Source organism: Mustelus asterias, chromosome 13, assembly GCF_964213995.1.
Source record: "Mustelus asterias chromosome 13, sMusAst1.hap1.1, whole genome shotgun sequence".
NCBI classification, from domain to species: domain Eukaryota; kingdom Metazoa; phylum Chordata; class Chondrichthyes; order Carcharhiniformes; family Triakidae; genus Mustelus; species Mustelus asterias.
This window is the reverse complement of record NC_135813.1, coordinates 62,509,511-62,531,773: the sequence shown is the minus strand read 5'-3', so window position 1 is coordinate 62,531,773 and position 22,263 is coordinate 62,509,511. Positions and strand designations below refer to the sequence as shown.

Sequence of the window (22,263 nt, the reverse complement as noted above, 5' to 3'; positions counted from 1 at the left end):
CTGTTTATTCAGCCAAAAGGCTTTTTTAAAACGTATTTATTCAAACCTAGTGAATCTTCATTATTAGCACAAAAATACTTTTCAACTTGTATCAAATAATAGTCCCTGCCATTTTGCAGATCTATCAGAACCAAACCCATCACAAACCAATCCTCCTAAAGTCATCTCCTCCTTCCCATGTCAACCCTATCAATGCTTTCCCCATCCTGCTCTTCCTGGCCCTATCCCTCCTCCCAACAATCACACCCCCCCCCCCCGTCTCCCCATCAATTCCTCCCACCACCCCCCCCCCCCCCCCCCCCCTCAAACCCATCTTCCCAGAATCTCTCTAGTCGGGATATCTCTGTGGTTTTCTGATTGAAAAATTCTCATCATCTTAAAAAAAAACTTCCTCTGGTTCCTTTACCAATTACCTTCAATCTGTGTCAGAGACATACAGCACAACAAAGGCCCTTCGGTCCATTGAGTCTGCACTGACAATAACTAAAACTAAGGCTGCACTCATTCCATTTTCCAGCACTTGTCCCATATCCTTGAATGTTATGTTTCAAGTGTTCATCCAAATATTTTTTAAAGGTTGTAAGGTCTTCGGCCTCCACTACTTTCTCAGGCCGTGCATTCCAGATTCCCACCACCCTGAGTGAAAAATATTTTTCTCAAATCTCCTGCCCCTTACCCTAAAACTATGATTGATCTCTCAACCAAGGGGAACAACTGCTTCCTAATCACCATGTCCAAGCCCACCATAATTTATACACTTCAATCACGTCCCCCCTCAGCCTTCTCTGCTCGAAAGAAAACAATCCAAGCCTATCCAGTCTCTCCTTATAACTCAAATGCTCCATCCCAGGCAACATCCTGGTGAATCTCCTCTGTACCCTCTCTAAGGCTATCACATCCTTCCTATAGTGAGGTGACCAGAACTGCACACAGTACTCCAGCTGTGGCCTAACCAATGTTACATACAGTTCCAACATCACCTCCTTGCTCTTATACTCTATGCCATGACTGATAAAAGCAAGTGTCCCATATGCCTTTTTAACTATCCTATTCACCTGCTCTGCTGCTTTCAGGGATCTGTGAATAAGTACCCCAAGATCCATCTGTTCCCCTGAGCTTCCCAGTGTCCTGCCATTGATTACTTCTTCCAAAGTGCATCACCTCACACTTATCAGGATTAAATACCATCTGCCACTGCTCTGCCCATCTGACCAACCCATCTATATCTCCCTGTAACCTATGACCTTCTTTACCACTTAACCACTCTACCAATCTTGGCATCAACTGCAAATTTGCTTATCATTCCCCCACATTATCACCTATATTGTTTATGCATATCACAAACAATAAGGGTCCCAGCACTGAACTTTGTCATACGCCACTGGAAATCAGCCTCCAGTCACTCAAACAGCCTCGACCACCACCCTTTGTGTCCTATTACTAAGAAAGTTCCGGATCCGTCTTGTGTTCTCTGGTTACCAATTCCCCACCTCCCCCACCGCCAGTGGAAACACTCCCTCTATATCGATTCCTCACAATTTTGAGCATCTTTATTGAGGCTCCTCTAATCCTTTCTATTCTAAGGAGAACAATCCCAGCTTCTCAAATTAAAACAGAAAATGCTGGAACTACTCAGCAGGTCAGGCAGCCTCTGTGGATTGAGAAACAGGATTAATGACCGGAGAGTTGGCATGGTTGCCTCATAGTGCCAGGGACCCAGGTTCAATTCCCGGCTTGGGTCACTGTCTGTGTGGAGTTTGCATGTTCTCCCCGTGCCTGCGTGGGTTTCCTCCGGGTGCTCTGGTTTCCTCTCAGTCCAAAGATATGCAGGTTAGGTTGATTGACCATGTTAAAGTGACCCTAGCTTTGGGGGGATTAGCAGGGTAAATATCTGGGGTTATGGGAATAGGGCCTGGATGGAATTGTTGTCGGTGCAGGCTCGATGGCTGGATAGCCTCCTTCTGCACTGAGGGGATTCTATGATTCTTCTATGAATACTGCGGAGGAGGAGTTTTCACAAGTGGGTCACCACCCCAACCTTGGCGTGCGGTGAGAACCGGGACTGCATTTTGCCACCAGCTGCCAACTAAACTGCCTGCCATCTGGTCTGCCATTCTATGAAGGATGATAACCTACTCCTCAAGAGTTGCTGGCTGCTCCGCAACAGCACTGCTAGCAGTGACCATTGCAGGGCGAGGGTGAACACTAATGGCCGTGTGTTCTCGCAGACAGTTAAGTGGGATCTGGGGACGCCAGGGTCAGTCAAGCAGACTGTGGGCAGGGGCTGGTCAGTGACAATGACAATCCCTCTCCTCCAAGGAAATCTAGTGTGGATTTCTAGGCTAATCCTATCAGCATATTCATTTCCTCCTCATGAGCTTCCCCTTATGGGCAGCACGGTGACACAGTGGTTAGCACTGCTGCCTCACAGCGCCAGGGACCCGGGTTCAATTCTGGCCTCGGGTCACCGTCAGTGTGGAGTTTGCGCATTCTCCCCATGTCTGCGCGAGTTTCCTCCGGGTGCTCCGGTTTCCTCCCACAGTTCAAAGATGTGCAGGTTAGATTGATTGGCCTTGCGAAATTAACCATTGTCCATTGTGTTATTGGGATTAACAGGGTAAATATATGGGGTTATGGGGATACGGCCTGGGTGGGATTGTGGTCGGTGCAGACTCGATGGGCCGAATGGCCTCCTTCTGCACTGTAGGGATTCTATGATTCTATTATTTATGCTATTTGTCTCAACTAGTCCGTGTGGTAGCAAGTTTCACAATTCTCATTACTCTGGGGAAAAGAGATCTTTTTTTCTGAATTTCTTCCTGGAAACAGGAGGATTGAATATGAAGTGGAAAAGGGCTGGCTGGCTCAGGTTCAGCTCTGACCCTTATATTTACCAGAGCAGAGCTGCTCAGCTTTTATCTAAACAGACTGCAGTCACTGTGCAGGGTTTGTGCTTTTGCATTTGTTGACACAAAGAATTAGCTTCTCAAATTGAAGCACAAAGTCAGTGGGGTGCACAAAGCCAGACGGTACAATGTGTCTATTTTTAGCCAGACTGAGTCATGTGAATGCTCTGTGTTGCTGAGGGCAAACTCATCAAGCACCTAGGACAAGGCATAGCGGTGACTTTGGCTTGGATGCTCTGTCTACAATATGTGAATATGACAGATGGCAGCCTTCCCAGAGAGACTCCATCAGCAGTTCTAGATCACTTGTGAATCGCAGCAACAGACTGCACTGCAAACATTGCAATAATGGGAAAAAAAACTACAAAGGGTCGTGAAAGTAGACCAGTCTATCACGCAAACCAGCCTCCCATCCATTGACTCTGTCTCTACACTTCCCGCTGCCTCGGAAAAGCAGCCAGAATAATCAAGGACCCACACACCCAGGACATGATCCCTACCACCTTCTTCCATCAGGAAAAAGATACAAATGTCTGAGGTCACGTACCAACTGACTCAAGAACAGCTTCTTCCCTGCTGCCATCAGACTTCTGAATGGACCTACCAGATATTAAGTTGATCTTTCTCTACACCCTAGCTATGACTGTAACACTACATTCTGCACTCTCTCCTTTTTTTCTCCCTATGTACTCCATGAACGGTATGCTTTGTCTGTGTAGTGCGCAAGAAACAATACTTTTCATTGTATCCCAATACACGTGACAATAATAAATCAAATCAAAACAGAATTGTAAGAGAGGAACTGGGATCTGGAGTTGGCTCTTCAGCCCTTGTGCCAGTTCTAGCATTCAATTAGACTGTGGTTATTCTGTACCCGAAGCCTATATACCCACCTTTGCTCTGTATTTCTTGGCACCATTTGTAGCAGCCTGTGACTGTTGGAGTAAAATAGAATCATTGAGAGGAAGCCAACGGCAGATAAACATCAGGCCAGGGGTGCAGGCACAGCAAGAGGATATAAAAACTGACATAGAAATTGGTCTAAAAGCAAGGTATGCTGGGATTATCTCAGTCCAAAACAGTCTGCCTGGGGACAGGCCCTTTGTAAGATTCGAGCTCAGACAATTGAAAACCAAAGATGCGCCAGGACATATTAGCATGTGTAAAAGGGCAGCTATACATTTCCTGAGAAACAAATCATCACTATATACACGGGACAGACATACATCAGTGAAACAAAAGATTCGATGCATATTCGAAGCTGAAATGAGACATCTAGGTACGTAGCACACAAACACAAAGGGTCCACCATTGAAACCCCATCAACAATGATGTCAAACTAATCAGACCTAAGTGCCGAATCCTCAGAAGATTCCGGAAGGTAGCCAAAAAGGTATAAGAAACCCATGCTATCAGCGTTCGAGAGAACCCAGGATAAAAGCAAATTACTGCGGATGCTGGAATCTGAAACCAAATGAGAACAAAAGCTTTGACAAAGGGTCATCTGGACTTGAAACGTCAGCTCTTTTCTCTCCTTACAGATGCTGCCAGACCAGCTGAGATTTCCAGCATTTTCTCTTTTGGGTTCGAGAGAACCCATCTCTTCCCCAAGAAGTGGGTCAGGACACGGCAGTGACAAGAGCAGCTCGCCTCAAACCAGAGAGAGAGAGACAGACTTGAGAGTTCAACGTACTGACAGGATCGCAAGGATCCAGAGTGGTATACAAATTTCTAAATGATCAATTAGCTAGAGAGAGAGAATTGTTAAAGTTGTAAAACTGAAGTCTTTTACTGTTTGGAATGAAGTTGTGAATTGGTTATTTACGATTGGTTTGTGTGTGTAGTCCCTTTGCCCGATGTTTGCAGAGGTGTTTGAGTAAAATCCATTATACACAGTGCTGGTTGAGTGAGTCCGCAGGATATTAGAAATACCCTGGAAAGCACATTACCCAACAAAAACCCCATCATTCTCAGTACTGAAAGTTTCTACTGACCCAACGTCCTCAGCTTTTGAGAGAGAGAAAATTCCACATTTCCACAACGCCTAATTTCACACCTAGCTCTAATTTTATTATTCCCCCCCACCCCATGTGCTAGATTCCTCTGATGTGGGGATGCCAGCGTTGGACTGGGGTAAACACAGTAAGAAGTCTAACAACACCAGGTTAAAGTCCAACAGGTTTATTTGGTAGCAAATACCACTAGCTTTCGGAGCGCTGCCCCTTCGTCAGGTGGAGTGAGAGATGTGCTCACAAACAGGGCATACAGAGACACAAACTCAATTTACAGAATAATGATTGGAATGCTAATCAAGCTCATCAATGCTAATACAGCTAATCAAGTCTTAAAGGTACAGACAATGTGAGTGGAGAGAGCATTAAGCACAGGGAAAAGAGATGTGCATTGTCTCCAGACAGGACAGCTAGTGAGATTTTGCAAGTCCAGGAAATCTCACTAGCTGTCCTGTCTGAAGACAATACACATCTTTTCCCTGTGCTTAATGCTCTCTCCACTCACATTGTCTGTACCTTTAAGACTTGATTAACTGTATTAGCATTGATTAGCTTGATTAGCATTCCAATCATTATTCTGTAAATTGAGTTTGTGTTTCTGTATGCCCTGTTTGTGAGCACATCTCTCACTCCACCTGACGAAGGGGCAGCACTCCGAAAGCTAGTGGCATTTGCTACCAAATAAACCTGTTGGACTTTAACCTGGTGTTGTTAGACTTCTTACTAGATTCCTCTGCCAGAGAATATAATTTCCTCTTTAACTACCCAATTTTTTTTCTTTATTCTTTCAATGGCTTGCAGGACCAGGACCAGGACCAGGCCAACATTTATTGCCCATCCCTAATTGTCCTTGCACAGAGGGGCTTGCTCAGCCATTTCAGAGGGCAGTTAAAAGTCAACCACATTGCTGTGGATCTGGAGTCACGTGTAGGCCAGCCCAGATAAGGACAGCAGATTTCCTTCCCTAAAAGGACATTAGTGAACCAGATGGGTTTTGACAAAATCGATGATAATTGAAGGTCATCATTACCGATTCCAGATTTTATTAAATTTAAATTCCACCAGCTGCCATGGTGGGTTTTGAACCTATGTCTCCAGAGCACTGATATCAGCCTCTGGATTACTAGTCCAGGGACTACCGTTATGCCACCATCTATAAATCTTCTGCAAAGAAAACAAGCCATGTTTATGAAACTTGTCTTCATAATTTAACCACTCCAAGTCCTAGTTTCTGGTGAGTCTGCACTTTATCCTTTCCAAGCTGATGTTTAGAACTGAACAAAATTCTTCAGAAAGGATCTAACCAAGGCTTTAAACAATTGGAAGGATGAATTCCTTCCTTTGTATTCCAGCATGCCATTGACTTTCTAGAGTGCAATTCCTCAGTCATCTTAAACACCTCTATTACATAGAAGATAGGAGCAGGAGGAAGCCATTTGGTCCTTCGAGCCTGCTCTGCCAGTCATTACGATTATGGCTGATCATCCAACTCAATAACCTCATCCTGCTTTCCCCCATAATCTTTGATCCCATTTGCCCCAAGTGCTATATCCAGCCACCTCTTGATTACATTCAATGTTTTGCACTCAACTACTTCCTGTGGTAATGAATTCCACTGGTTCACCACTCTTTGGGTGAAGAAATGTTTCCTTATCTCCATCCGAAATGGTCTGAATCCTCAGACTCTAACCCCTGGTTCTGGACACCCCCACCATCAGGAACATCCTCCCTGCCGAAGGTCAGCCTTCATTCTCTAAACTGGAGGGAACACAAGCCTAGTCCCTGTAATCTGTCCTCACACTTTAGATCTTTAAACCCCAACATTCAGAGATTGGGATCAGAGGATCCGACCTCTTGGGTTCATAGAATCCCTACAGTACAGAAGGAGGCCATTCGGCCCATCGAGTCTGTACCAACCATAATCCCATTATCCTATTCCCGTAACTCCGCACATTTACCCTACTAATCCCCCTGACACTAGGGGCAGTTTAGCATGGCCAATCCTCCTAACCCACACATCTTTGGACTGTGGGAGGAAACCGGAGCACCCGGGAGAAACCCATGCAGACACAGGGAGAACGTGCAAACTCCACACAGACAGTCACCCGAGGCCAGAATTGAACCCGGGTCCCTGAGGCTGCTAACCACTGACATCGTGCCGCCCTCTAATATCATTCTATTTAAACAAGCAGAGAGAAGAAGCCTGGATAGGGGCCATCTGGAGCACTCACTCAATGTCCTTCCCCCACCTGGTGCTGGCTCGGTTTCATGCTAATACCGAGTATCCCGGGGGACAGTTCTCTCTTTCCTGTTCCTTTGGCCTCCTCCTGCTTCACACTCTCTCCCTGAAACTTGAAACTGAAAAACTATCAATATTACCATGACAGATCTGTCCAGTCTCCGACTTACTGAAGACCTCTAGTGGCTGAAATGCTGTAGTGCACAATGTCAACGCAGACCCAGACCTTAATGAATCATCAGGTAGATGTGTACAAACTGCAGCCTGTGTTAAATTACAGCAAGAATTTGGAAAACTAAAGCCCATGGGATTTTTACAAGAATGTTACCAGGGCTATGAGGGGAGATTGGATAGTTGAAGTTATTTCCCTTCAACTAAGGGGAACAGTTGCTCCCCATCCACCCTGTCCATGCCCCTTCATAATTGTGAACACCTCAATCAGGTCGCCCCCTCAGTCTTCTCTGCTCCAGAGAAAACAACCCAAGCCTATCCAACCTCTCTTCATAACTTAAATGTTCCATCCCAGGTAACATCCTGGTGAATCATCGATTTCAGGAAGCATAAAGGGGAACATGCCCCTGTCTACGTCGTAAGAAGTCTCACAACACCAGGTTAAAGTCCAACAGGTTTATTTGGTAGCAAATACCATAAGCTTTCGGAGCGCTGCTCCTTCGTCAGATGGAGTGGAAATGTGCTCTCAAACAGGGCACAGAGACACAAAATCAAGTTACAGAATACTGATTAGAATGCGAATCCCTACAACCAACCAGGTCTTAAAGGTACAGACAATGTGGGTGGAGGGAGCATTAAACACAGGTTAAAGAGATGTGTATTGTCTCCAGACAGAACAGCTAGTAAGATTCTGCAAGTCCAGGAGCCAAGCTGTGGGGGTTACTGATAATGTGACATAAATCCAACATCCCGGTTTAGGCCGTCCTCATGTTTGCGGAACTTGGCTATCAGTTTCTGCTCAGCGACTCTGCGCTGTCATGTGTCGTGAAGGCCGCCTTGGAGAACACTTACCTGAAGATCCAAGGCTGAATGCCCATGACTGCTGAAGTGTTCCCCAACAGGAAGAGAACAGTCTTGCCTGGTGATTGTCGAGCGGTGTTCATTCATCCGTTGTCGTAGCATCTGCATGGTTTCCCCAATGTACCATGCCTCGGGACATCCTTTCCTGGAGCGTATCAGGTAGAAATTGTCCAACACTGGCATCTCCACATCCTGTCTACGTCAACAGGGACAAAGTAGAAAGGGTCGAGAGCTTCAAGTTTTTAGGTGTCGAGATCACCAACAATCTGTCCTGGTCCCCCCATGCCAACACTATAGTTAAGAAAACCCATCAATGCCTCTACTTTCTCAGAAGACTAAGGGAATTTGGCATGTTAGCTACGACTCTCACCAACTTTCACAGATGCACCCTAGAAAGCATTCTTTCTGGTTGTATCACAGCTTGGTATGGCTCCTGCTCTGCCCAGGACCACAAGAAACTACAAAAGGTCATGAATATAGCCCAATCCATCACGCAAACCAGCCTCCCATCCATTGACTCTGTCTACACTTCCCGCTGCCTTGGCAAAGCAGCCAGCATAATCAAGGACCCCACGCATCCAGGACATTCTCTCTTCCACCTTCTTCCGTCAGGAAAAAGATACAAAAAGTCTGAGGTCACGTACCAACCTACTCAAGAACAGCTTCTCCCCTGCTGCCATCAGACTTCTGAATGGTTGCATTAAGTTGATCTTTCTCTACACCTTTCTACATCTTTCTCTATGACTGTAACACTACATTCTGCAATCTCTCGTTTCCTTCTCTGTGAACGGTATATTTTGTCTGGATAGCTCGCAAGAAACAATACTTTTCACTGTGTGTTAATACATGTGACAATAATAAATCAAATCAAAATCTCCTCTGCACCCCCTCCAGTGCGTTCACATCCTTCCTATAATGTGACGATCAGAACTGCACACAGTGCTCCAGCTGCGGCCTCACCAAAGTTCTTTACAACTCCATCATGACCGCTCTGCTTTTGTATTCTATAGATGTATGAGGAAGAATTATCTTTTTTACGCAGAGGTTGGTGGGTGTCTGGAATTCGCTGCCTGAGTTGGTGCTGGATCTGCACCTTAAGTGCTGTAAACTACAGGGTTATGGGTGCAGGAAGGTGAGATTAGAAAGAGCACCTGGGTGTCCTTGGGCTGGAATGGATAAGATAGGCTGAATGGCCTCTCTCTGTGCTGTGACTTTTCTATGGTTCTAAAGGGGTAGTGGCAGTACGAATGTGAAACTGGGACAAAAAAGCAGAGTAGGGTGAATGATTATGTTTCTGATTAGAAAAAAACTCCCGAGGTTGACATTAGATCCACTGCTCTTTCTGATATATATTAGTGGCCTGGAGTTCGGTAGACAGGGTATAATTTCAAAGTTCAGATAAGATACAAAACTTCGAAATGCAGTGAACGGTGAGGAGGAAAGCAACTGTCTTGAGGAGAAAAGACAGACTGGGGAAAGGCTGAGCTGGAGACACTCCAAAACACAAGAGATTGAGAGGAATAACTGGATAATTTACTGCAGAATGCAGTCTCATACCACGGAAAGCACAGACATGAGGAGATGGTCAGTCAGCCAGGTAAGCAGAGTGTGGGAGAGTTAGGGAAGGCCAGCATACCTAACTTCTGTCCGACAGATACAAAGTAATCAATATCTATGTGGGAAGTATAGGCGGAATGCTGACCGAGATATTGTGAAGCAAGAGGCTGTCCAAGTGGAACAAGTGCAGAGTGGGAAGGTTGTAATTACAGATAATTTTGTGGTAGTATGGCCCCTTTAAGAGGGCAATTCCTGAGGGCCACGTGATCGGGCCGGACCCTATGGATTGCTGAGGCGGGAAGCCAAGCCAATCAGGTGCAAGGACGCTTATCCCACTTTGGGGAGGATCCTCAGCTGGAGCCAGGGAGGAGTGGAGAACAGTCACATAGTTAGTTCTGTCAGACCTGTGTTTGTAAATAACAAGGTCAAGTTTATTTATTAGTGTCACAAGTAGGCTTACATTAACACTGCAATGAAGTTACTGTGAAATTCCCCTAGTCGCCACACTCTGGTGCCTGTTCGGGTACACCGAGGGAGAATTTAGCATGGCCAATTCAGCTAACCAGCACGTCTTTTGGACTATGGGAGGAAACCCACACAGACACAGGGAGAATGTGCAGACACCGCACAGACAGTGACCCGAGGCCGGAAATCGAACCCAGGTCCCTGGCACTGTGAGGCAGCAGCGCTAACCACTGTGCCAGCCCCCACCCTATTCTTTTACTCTGTATATGTTCATAAAATACTTCAATGTTCTCGTTTATGTTAACCATTATTCTTTTCTCAGAGATTGGCTTGGTCTTCATTTCAATTTCTCTCTGCGATCTCTATTCACATTGATTACCCAGGGTGCTGTATTTTTGGATGCCTTTCTTTTCCTGCCCTCATGGGAATGTGCCTAGTCCATACGCAAACTATCTCCTCCTTCAACAACTCTCATTTAACTCTGTACCTGTTCACTCCTGGTTTTCAATTTCACCTGGACAAAATTCCAACTCACTGAAATTAACCCACTTCCAGTTAAGCATCTTCAACTTTGATATTTTCTTGGCCTTTTCAGTAACAACCTTAAACCTAATGCTCTTGTGACCATTGTTTCCCAGATACTATCCCCCACTGAAACAGGATCCACACGATCCATCCTCAGGATTAGATCTAGCATTGTTAATTTCCCCATTAGGCTAGAAACTGATCAGAAAAGTTCAACGGTACATATTCCAGGAATTCCTCCTGCGTCCTTGTTCTTTATACTCTTGTTTGCACCTAATCCGTTTTAGGATAATTCAAGTTCTCCACTATCACTACTCTTTAGAAAAAAAATCTGAAAGTTGCTCTTCCCGCCATTTGGTGGTCATTGGTACAATCCCAGCATGGCTATAGCTCATCTTCTGTACCCAGATACAGTGTACTTTGGCAGCTCAGAGAGACAAAGATAAATAGGATGGTCACAAGGACTTTAAACTAGCAAGTGTGGGGCGAGGGGGAGGGCGGGGAGGAAAGGGTAAAACTACAGGAAGTATACTAGTTAATAGGAAGCAAAGCAGCAGGTTAGCATGTGGGGAGAAGGTTTCAACTACATGGAAAATTACAAAAACAGTTAAAGGGGAGAAGAACTCAGGAGATGTTAGAATTCAAAAAAGTATAAAAACTAGCATAAGGGCACTTTATCTAAATGCTCGTAGCATTCAAAGCAAGGTAAATGAGTTGATGGCACAAATCTTCGCCAATGAGTGTGATTTAATGGCCATTACAGAGACATGGTTGCAGGGTGGTCATGATTTCTTCACACAAAGGGTTGTGAAACTGTGGAATTCCCTGTCCAGTGAAGCAGTTGAGGCTACCTCATTGAATGTTTTTAAGGTAAAGATAGAGAGATATTTGAACAGTAAAGGAATTAAGGGTTATGATGAGCGGGCGGGTAAGTGGAGCCAAGTCCACGAAAGGATCAACCATGATCTTATCGAAAGGCGGAGCAGGCTCGAGAGGCCAGATGGCCTACTCCTGCTCCTAGTTCTTATGTTCCATCAGCCTATGATCTGAGCTCTGATGAAGAGTCATCCAGACTTGAAACGTTGGCTCTATTCTCCCTCCACAGATGCTCTCAGACCTGCTGAGATTTTCCAGCATTTCTCTCCACGGCAGTAACACCATTTTCAGTCTGGTTGAGTGCCAGCCCTGCATTCCCTATTTCTCTTTTCCCGTTTCTCTTCAACACATTAGACAGGAATTTGTAATTCCTGTCCCTGCTCCTGTTTGAGCCAGTCTTGCTTCATTGCCGCTGCATCAGAACCCAAAGTGACAACTTGTGCCTGCAGTTCACTAACCTCATTTGTCAGGCTCTGTGCATTTATGTGTGTGCACTCCAAGCCTATCTTTGTGCAAAGTCAGATCCTTCCTATTTCTGGAACGTTCTGTTGCTGCTTGGCTCCCCTGGTTTCCTCTGCCCTTTGTTTCTTCTCTTTACTGCCTCACTCCGCTTCCCCCTGCTCAGTTATTTCAAACCATCCGCCCCCCCCCCCCCCTCCCGCCCCAACCCCGGTGTCTTCCTCTAATACTAGTTAGTCAAATTAAGGGTCATTTTTCATGCAAAGAAACTGAAACATGATGATTGGAGAGTATTGAAAATAGACACGGTACTCTTCATTTAAGCATCAGACACAGTGTAAATGATTGACAGCCACATTGAGTCATAGCGAGGCTGGTGTTCCAAACCCAGCTGCAATGGCCCCACTGAGGGCAGAGGAAATGCTTTATCCCCACAACGGCAATGTTAAACTCAAGACTCCAGTGTACTGTAATAAGCACCAGCTTCACAAACACTTTTCACACTGAGGAGCTTTCAATGTGATATTACAAGAATCTTATCCTCATCCTTCATGAGGTCATCAATCACATCTGGTCCCATTAATTTAACATGATGATAAACTAACACATTGTAAAGACTCCATGGAAATGCCAATGTTTCTGGGAACTCTGCTGCCGAGAAAAGTCACAGATTTAGGGGGTGGCACAGCGGTTAACACTGCTGCCTCACAATGCCAGAGACCTGGGTTCAGTTCTGGCCTTGGGTGACCATCTGTCTGCCCGGGTTTCCTCCGGATGCTCTGGTTTCCTTCCACAGTCCAAAGATATGCAGGTTAGGTGCATTGGCCATGCTAAATGCATTGGGTTACAGGGATAGAGTGGAAGGGAAGGCCTGGGGGTGGGATGCTCTTTCAGGGAACCGGTACAGATGCAATGGGCTGAATGGCCTCTTTCTGCACTGTAGGAATTCTATGATACCTGATGAGCTATCCTAGGTGTGCTAAGAATTGCACTAAAAACCAATTAAAGACAGTCAGGCTTACAATTAGGCTCACTTGCACTTCCTAGAGCTACATATTGTATGCAGGGACCTGTCCTCTGCAAAAATAGGAACATGACCAGGCATTGCACCTTTTTTGAATTAAACAAAAGCCTAGGAGGGCAATAATTCTGTGGTGCATTCTCCATGGTAATACCTTGACTAATCAGTCTCGTCAACCAATCAGCGCCCTTTGCTCATGCAGTATAAATTTGACATTCTTTGACAGTCTGTCCTGATGAATGCAAGACAAAACACTTCAACAGTATGCCTCTTTTTTCAACAATATTACCACCAAGCAACTATTTGTATACCTGAGACAAAATCCTTTGTTAATTCCTTCTCATTTTGATATTCTGACAATGGCATTTAGAACCTTACTCATGGTTTTGACATTACAGTGTCATTCATTACACCACCTTTGTGGTCAAGTTAGTATCATTTTTGAAACTGCGCTTCTTCAAATACCCGGGCAAAATGGAACCCGGGCGATGGGAATCTGGCCCACTGACTGGAGATATAGTGAAAGCCCAGTGTCACTTTTTTGAGGGGAGGACCGGTCACCTCAAGGGCCAATGCATTCCCCCACCCACCCCCCCAACCAAACCTGCTATGGGGGAAGGCATTAAACTCCCCCCAGGATTTCTAGTTATTCATTCATCAAAATCTTTAACAGAATCAAAACTTCTCAGTCAGTAGAAAGTTACGGAAAGCTGTCAGTGTTTAAAAACATGCTGAGCAATTTAATCGCAAGTGTGGTCAACGGTGTGATCTTCTGATTGGTTTACGGCCAATGAAAGGCTACTTGGAAACTGCACGTTATTCAAAACGCTACTTCCTTAAAGATTTCCTGTTCCAATTCCAGTAGAATTCTCCCAAAAAAGTTCGAAGTGTCGAATTCATGTGAAAACTGGAGTAATTCACGCTGGTTTTCTCAATGGGAGTTCACACTAGAATCTCCCACACTGTGCACTGCAGAATGAATCTCATTAAATTTCAGGGGTGGGGCCTATTCCCACCCAGGAGGTTGAAACCAGCAGGTCCCTGTCCATGCACAGTGGTCCCAAACTGTCAGCCTCCCCATTTGCTGGCCCGCTCGATCGCTGGCCAACCCAGGACCACCGCAGTGCTGCTCCCCCCAACCCCCCGATTGCAGCCCCCCCCCACATTTGCAGGCTAACCACGAACCCCTCTATCCCAGCCTGCCCTAATCTCCAACACCCCCCAGAACAGTGATGATCCCCTCGCAGACAGACCCTTCCCCCCCCACCCCCCGCTAGAAACCAACCCCCCCAGCCCACCCCGATCTCTGGCCTCCCTCCAACCCCAACCGGATTGTATGTAAAATTGTATGTAAAATACTATTTAAATATTAGTCCCGCCTCCCAGCTGATTTCCGGCACTGCACAGACGCTGCCGGAAATCTGGACCTGGGAGACGCAAGTGTGACGCAAATCCTCGCGGGAATCCCACAAAACTGGAGTAATTCACACTGGTTTCTTCAGTGGGAGCAGCAGGAATGGAGAATCACCCCCAACAACTTACCCACCATCAAGTCCTTGCTTTGGAGCAACATCGTAACTTCTCCAACTTTGAGTCTACGTTTGTGAAATGGAATGTTCATTAGAGTCAGACTGTGCAAAAACCCTACAAGATATAGATTGTTATCTTCTTCATCTATAGAATCAACGCTCATTCTTTTAAATCTGCCAGACAGCGTTTCTGAAAATATTTTCAACCAAGTCTAGTGAATCTTCATTTTCAGCACACACAATACCTTTTGAATAAAAAGTTGTATCAAAGAATTATCCCCATCATTTTGTCACACTTAGCCGATTCCCTCATCTCATCCACCCTTCCCATGCCAGTCTCAACCCAAGCCAGGCCATCACTCTCATAGCAGCCCCATTCAATTCCTTCAATCGCTCCCTATTTCATCCCTCCCAGGAACACAGTCTCTCCAGTCAGGATAACTTTGCCACTGGGCACCCCTTGCCTTTCATCGTTTGATCCTCCACATTAGGGATAATCCAGTATCCATTCTCACACCCAACCATGTTGCATTTCAATTGTATTAAGCCTCTGACAGGCTAACCACAGATAATCCACACATTAATGTCTGCTGTATGGTTTGGAAGTTACCACGTTGTCTGTACTAGTTACTCAACTTGCAGTTTTGCTTGGTCATCAAGCATTTCTTGACTGGCAGTTCTGTATCCAGAAGCTGACTGTACCTCAGGATAAGTATAAGCAGCTGACAACAAATGTTTCGTTCTGTTCAGCAGTTCCCTCACACTGTGACAGAACCGTGTGCATTTACATAAATACCTCAGGCAATTGCCACCTTTTACATATCAAAAAAAAACTGTAATAAGGCAAATAGGTTATATTTTAAATCTTCTTTCTACAACAATGATTACACATAAAAAGCACTTAACTGACTGTCAATTGGACATTAATGATTCCAAGGCATCATTGGATGAGTATGGAGCTTTCTCATGTTTTGCTCAACATCCTACCATCTGTCATTTGCAGTTGAGAAAGGTGCTATATCAATGCAAGTTTGTTCCTTTTCTTTTAATTCATCTGTGGGACATGGGCATCGCTGGCTGGGCCAGCATTTATTGCCCATCCCCAGTTGCCTGAGGGCAGTTGAGAGTCAACCACATTGCTGTGGCTCTGGAGTCACATGTAGGCCAGACCGGGTAAGGACGGCAGACTTCCTTCCCTAAAGGGAACCAGATAGATTTTACCGACATATGACAATGGTTTCATGGTCAGTAGATTCTTAATTTCAGATATTTTTTATTGAATTCAAATTCCACCATCTGCTGTGGTCCCCAGAACATTAGTTTAGTTTCTAGTTTCTAGCGATAATGCCACAAGGCCATCGCCTTCACCTTTTCTGGGTAATCTCCTAACAAATGCATGTTAGGTTTGTTTTTCCAGCCCTGGCTGCCTGGGCTGTCAGGGTGATGTTTTTCCCACAAGTGTTTGGCGAGATCTGGTGCTGCAATGAGTTGTTTGGGGTGGGCCAACGGCTTTTTTTTTAAGCCCACAGCAATATTGCAAAGGGCAAGATCAAGTTTTGTTTTTTGTTTGAAGTGTGGCTTGCTTTTGGAATCTGATTTTTTTGGGAGTACGAGTAAACTGTCCCGAATGCTAAAACTGTGCATTAATCTCTGAACATTCAAAGTCGGTACTCACATGTAGTCCTTTCCAAGATTCTTCATTTCAATTCTCAGACAAATAACTAGGCAGCTCCCCTGTGCTTGGCCTATGTGCCCTCCTCCAGGTGAAGGTGCCTGCTGCAGCAAATTATCAATATTTTGACACTTGCGTATGTTGTGTAAGGTTCTGATGAATGGTCCTTACCTAAAACATTAACCACTTTAAAATGATGCAGCACTTTCCCATGCTTTTATTTTGGAGTTGCAATTACTTTTGCATCATACATTTTACACACAGGACATTGTCTATTTACAATGTTACTATGTGTTTTTTAATGAGATGCCCAACAGGGGCGGAGGCAGATCAATTGGACATTAATGATTCCAAGGCATCATCGGATGAGTATGGAGTTTTCTCATGCTTTGCTCAACATCCCACCATCTGTCAATACCAAAACACGGTTCATTGTCTATTCATCTCACTGCTGTTCATGAGCTCATGCTCTGAATAAACTGGGTGAAGATTTGGTTATGTACAAGTTATTGCACTTCATCCACAGGGTGTGAAACTCTCTTACGGTGGTCTGGCGTGGCTTAAATGAATTTTCTCTCATCCCTATCTCTATATTATATAATATATATATATTATATATATATATGTAATTATATATTAAAACCCTCAAGGTCAATAGATCGTTTCACTATTTATGCTTACTGTGCTTTATTGTCTCCATGTCTGTAAGGTGCCTAACTGAGGGCTGTATGCTGTAGCAAGTGAAGTAAGTAGCAATAACATGAATGGACTCATCTGGCCAGAAGTTAATTTTACTTTTTAAAAAAATAAGTAAAAGTTCATATGTATTAAGCACACAGTAAAACAAAAGAAAGACATGCACATACACAGACACACATGCAAATACACAGACACACACAAACACACACATGCACACAATAAATGACAAGGAAATATAGAGCAGAATGAATCCACAAAAAATTTATTTTTAAAAATGAAAAGCTAAAGAAACCAAAGCTCAGAATTAAATAAAATACATGGATGACAATGAAGCTCAGATTAACAGGAATAAAGCTGGAAAGAAAAAATGTACAATGCACAAACCAGACCGTCACACGATAGGCCCATCCATCAATCTAATAAACAAAGACAGCTGACTGGACTTGCTAATAGTAACCACTTACCTACCACCTTATCTTACATCACAAGGGATACAAAGCACTCTTAAAACAGGGCAGCTTTGTGTTAATCTTAAATAGATCAGAACTTTCTGATAGCTGTTTGCAATTGAGTTTATATTTCAGATGTTTCCTAAAATGTGACTTTTCTTGACTCTTGCCTAAACTTCTTAATCATCATTTATAAGTATATACAGACTAAAGCTATCCAACTACAAAGACCTTGGGGTGTGATCTTACTGGCCGTTCACACCACACTCCTGCTGCAGCGAAGTCGGAGAATTTCGTGGCCAGCCAAATTTCCATTCACTGCGGCGGGTTGGGAAAATCCCGCCGGGGTGAACGGTGGTAAGATTCCGGCCCTTTATCTTCAGGACTGCTGTAAGTGAATGTCAAGGAGCTGTGAAACCCCAGCTGAGCATAAATATCCACTCATCAGGACTGTCAAGTCATGAAAAATAAACTGAATTTATTAGTCTTTTTCTTAAATAAAGGGACTATCCTTCCCAGATGAATCCTCAAATAATCACGCATAATTTAAACCTGGAATGTTTCAGAATGTCAGCAGTCTTCAAAATGATAGCAGCAAAATTGTTACTTAGCAGCAACCACAGGACAGCAGCACCATCTAGAGGCATCTTTTAATTATGGCAAGTCATGGAATTTTGTGATCAATTTCTGTGCCGAACCATCATAAATATTAAACAAACCCGGCCATGAAAAGCACTTGGCATGCTTTCCTTTTCACTATTATTTCTTCAATTTAATCAATGGCACCATGATATTTTTACCATTGAATAAACAAAACTGACAGCGGCAGGAGTAGCTAGGTAGAAACTGTTCGCGCTCAGGAAAAGATCAAGAGGGCATGGATTTGTAGCGATTTGCGAAAGGAGCGAATACAATGTACAAAAAAACACTTATTCCACAGAGTGATTCGGGTTTGGGACGCACGGTCTGGAAGTGTGGTGGAAGCAGGTTCAATCGAAGCATTCAAGAGGGCATTAGATGATTATTTAAATAGGAACAATGTGCAGGGGTATGGGGAGAAGGGCAGGGGAATGGCACCAAGTCATGATGTTCATTTGGAAAGCCCATGCAGACAAAATGGGCTGAATGGTCTCCTTCTGTGTCGTAACAATTCTGTGATTCGATCACTCAATATGGTGGGGAGTTTTAGTTCAGTTTATTTATTAGGCTCACAAGTAGGCTTACATTAACACAGCAGTGACGTAGCAGGTTGATAGTCCAACTAAACATTAAGAGACCTTCAGATCAGGACGATACACTTGGAGGTTGAAGTGCATTTTCAGGGTCAAAACCACTATCACAGCTTAAAATAACAGGTGTGGAGCTACTGCCCACCGCCTTTACTGCTGGAGTTTTACTGCACTGGCTCCATCTCAAGAACTTAATGACTCTCTCCCTCCAAACTTCATTCAAAGTGCTGGGCCACATACAGTGGAAATCCAAGTCGGACAAGGCACAGGTTCAGGAGTCCATTAGGGGCTGAAATCTCAAAGCCAGCTCTGCTGATCATCACAAATGTGAACAAATACATCAATATCCAGAAGTGGAAAAATAGAAGCATTTTACAGAAATTGGACTTCTGGTGATTGCTTTACGAATTTCAGGGACACCATACGAAACTTCAACTGTACAATCCCACCTTCATAACCCTTTTTTCCTCCTTTCCCTGCACAATTCCAATTTACTGGTTGAACCTGAGCCCATTCTCTCAATGTCCATCCAGGTGAAAGAGGTGGCTGTAGAGATAGTGGATAACTTAGTGGTCACCTTTAGGGAGATGGTGGTGTAGTGGTAGTGTCACCACACTAATAATCCAGAAGGCCAGGCTATTGCTCTGGGGAACATGGGTTCAAATCCCACCACGGTAGCTGGTGACATTTCAATTCAATTAATAAATCTGGAATTGAAACCATTAACAATTGCTGCAAAAACCCATCTGGTTCACCAATCCCCTCTCGGGAAGGAAATCTGCCTGCCTTGCCCAGTCTGGCATACATGTGACTCCAGTCCCACAGCAATGTGGTTAACTCTCTACAATGTGCTCTACAATGGCCGAGCAAACCTCTTCAGTTCAAGGGAAACAAATGCTAAGCTTTCCAGCGATGCCCACATCCATCAAAAATCCTCCAAATTACCATAAATTCTGGAATGTTTCCTGCAGATTGGAAACATAACCCCACTATTTAGGAAAGGAGAGGGTTGCGGGGCGGGGCGGCAAAGAGAAAGCAGGGAACAATATGTCCTGTTATCCTGACAGTCGTAGGGAATATGATAACTGGACCTTCAAGAATAGTGCTCGGATTGGGCAGAGTCAATATGGATTAATGAAAGAGAAATCATGCATGTCAAACCTGTTGGAGTTTTTTGAGGATGGAACTAGCTGAATAGAAATGGGAGAACCAGCGAGTGCCATGTATTTGGATTTCCAAATGACCTTTGATACGGTCCCAAGAGCAATATGAAATAGTTAGCTCCAGAAATGTATTGATTTACTGAATAATACTGTAAGTCTCCAAGCACTATATTAAACACAGTTCCATACTGGGCAAGAATTGAAGCAGCCACAAACTTTCACTCAGTCACACACCATTCTAACTTGGCCATAAAATGTGCTTCACTGACGCCGGGTCAGCAGGCTGGAATTCCTTGTTTAGCACTAGTCTAACCACAGGGACAACAAGTTCATGAAGACAGCCCAGCACCATCTCCTCAGGTCAATGAGGGTTGAACAATAACTGAGACCTTTCCAGTATCGCCCATATTAAAAACAAATAAGACTATTTTTCAGCCACAATTCACATCTTCTTTTATTCCAATACCTTTCCTAGGAAGAGTTCACATTCCCTCTGGTTCCCAATGTCAAACTGTCACTTCCTATGTGATTCTCTTACAATCAATGTGCAGACAGTCAGATTAACAATATCACATGTACAAATGAAAACAGGTCGCTTAGCCTGTACGGTTGTCTTCACTCTTCAAGGAAAGGCATTCCTCTATTCGATTTGGATAATGTCTCTGCCAGAAAGAAGTTTAACAACACCAGGTTAAAGTCCAACAGGTTTATTTGGTAGCAAAAGCCACACAAGCTTTCGAAGCTCTAAGCCCCTTCTTCAGGTGAGTGGGAATTCTGTTCACAAACAGAGCTTATAAAGACACAGACTCAATTTACATGAATAATGGTTGGAATGCGAATACTTACAACTAATCAAGTCTTTAAGAAACAAAACAATGGGAGTGGAGAGAGCATCAAGACAGGCTAAAAAGATGTATATTGTCTCCAGACAAGACAGCCAGTGAAACTCTGCAGGTCCACGCAACTGTGGGAGTTACAAATAGTGTGACATGAACCCAATATCCCGGTTGAGGCCGTCCTCGTGTGTGCGGAACTTGGCTATCAGTTTCTGCTCAGCGACTCTGCGCTGTCGTGTAAAGCTTGTGTGGCTTTTGCTACCAAATAAACCTGTTGGACTTTAACCTGGTGTTGTTAAACTTCTTACTGTGTTTACCCCAGTCCAACGCCGGCATCTCCACATCAGAATCTGGCAGCACAGAGTTGTAGCTTAACTCCAAAAGTGAGGGAGGGAAGTCAAAGATGCACCAGCGTGAAATCTCAGGTAATAAAATGCTTACGCTAAACAAAATGCCAGCAAAGCCACCTCTTTTTCACCGTGTAAAGTGAATCTAAAGCAGCATCGTTGTGATTTAAAAGATGATAAACATTGCTCCACAGACACTACCTGACTGATTGTTCATCATCCGAATAGCCTTCGACTTGGCCAGTTCCAACGCCGTCACCCAGCGTTGCCGCTCCACCTCCGAGCTTGCCTTCAGGTGGTACGTGCGCCCGCTATCCGAGAGCACAAAGGTGCACGAGTCCTCCACGTCAATGTGGGCAGTTGCTAGGTTAATGGTGCCTCTGCATGTGTGCCCCATCTCAGCCTGAGTCCTGGAAAAACAAATACAGCACAATGAACCATCTTACCAGCACTGCACACGAGTCAACCACATCACTCAAACTCCCCCAGACATTCAAACATATATAGACACTTTCTAATTCATTCATGGGATTTAAGCCTCATTGGCTGGGCCAGCATTTACCACTGTTCCTTAATTGCCCTTGAGAAGGTGGTGGTGAGCTGCCTTCCTGAACCCCTGAAGTCCATACAGTGTTATACAAGTGTATAAACTTACAAAGCATTGGCTAAATGACTTAAACTGTTTTTGGTGGGCACTTGTTAAAGAATGAACGGTGATTCAGACAACAGGATCCTGCTGCGCTTGAATAATACCATGAGGCCAATGTCCACCTGAACCGCAGGTATAGACAGAATGTCCTTGATTTAAAACAAATACTTGCATTTGTATGGTGCCAGTCACAATGGTGGATCATTCCAAAGCTATGAGGTATGTTTGAAGAGTAGACCAAGTTGTAATGGTGTATTGGTGGCAAACATGTGCGTGTTCTGGTAAGCAATTAATCATGATTGGATTAACCTTGCTGATAGTAAGAGGTGAAGACCTCTGGTCTTTAACTGGGTGTCTACGAAAAATAGCGTCAAACTGTTTGTGCAAGGAAATTATCTTGGGATGGGCAAAGAAGCCACACCAAAGAGTATACATGAAATCATTCATGAAAAATGGATACCACACCTTGCTAATCACTATGGCAATCAGGAGCAGGAGTAGGCCATCTAGCCCCTCGAGCCTGCCCCGCCATTCAATAAGATCATGGCTGATCTGACGTGGATCAGTACCACTTACCCGCCTGATCCCCATAACCCTT

General features: G+C 44.4%; 1 protein-coding gene across 5 annotated transcripts in view; it reads right to left on the bottom strand.

The window, feature by feature from the left end:
• The window catches only part of LOC144502696 (oxysterol-binding protein 2-like), a 386,545-nt gene that overhangs the window by 312,534 nt on the left and 51,748 nt on the right, over positions 1–22,263 (bottom strand). For all 5 annotated transcript variants that reach the window (XM_078226903.1, XM_078226904.1, XM_078226906.1 and 2 more), the window contains one exon: positions 21,218–21,426. In XM_078226903.1, coding sequence (XP_078083029.1) covers positions 21,218–21,426 — 209 coding nt within the window. The remainder of the gene's footprint in view (positions 1–21,217; positions 21,427–22,263) is intronic.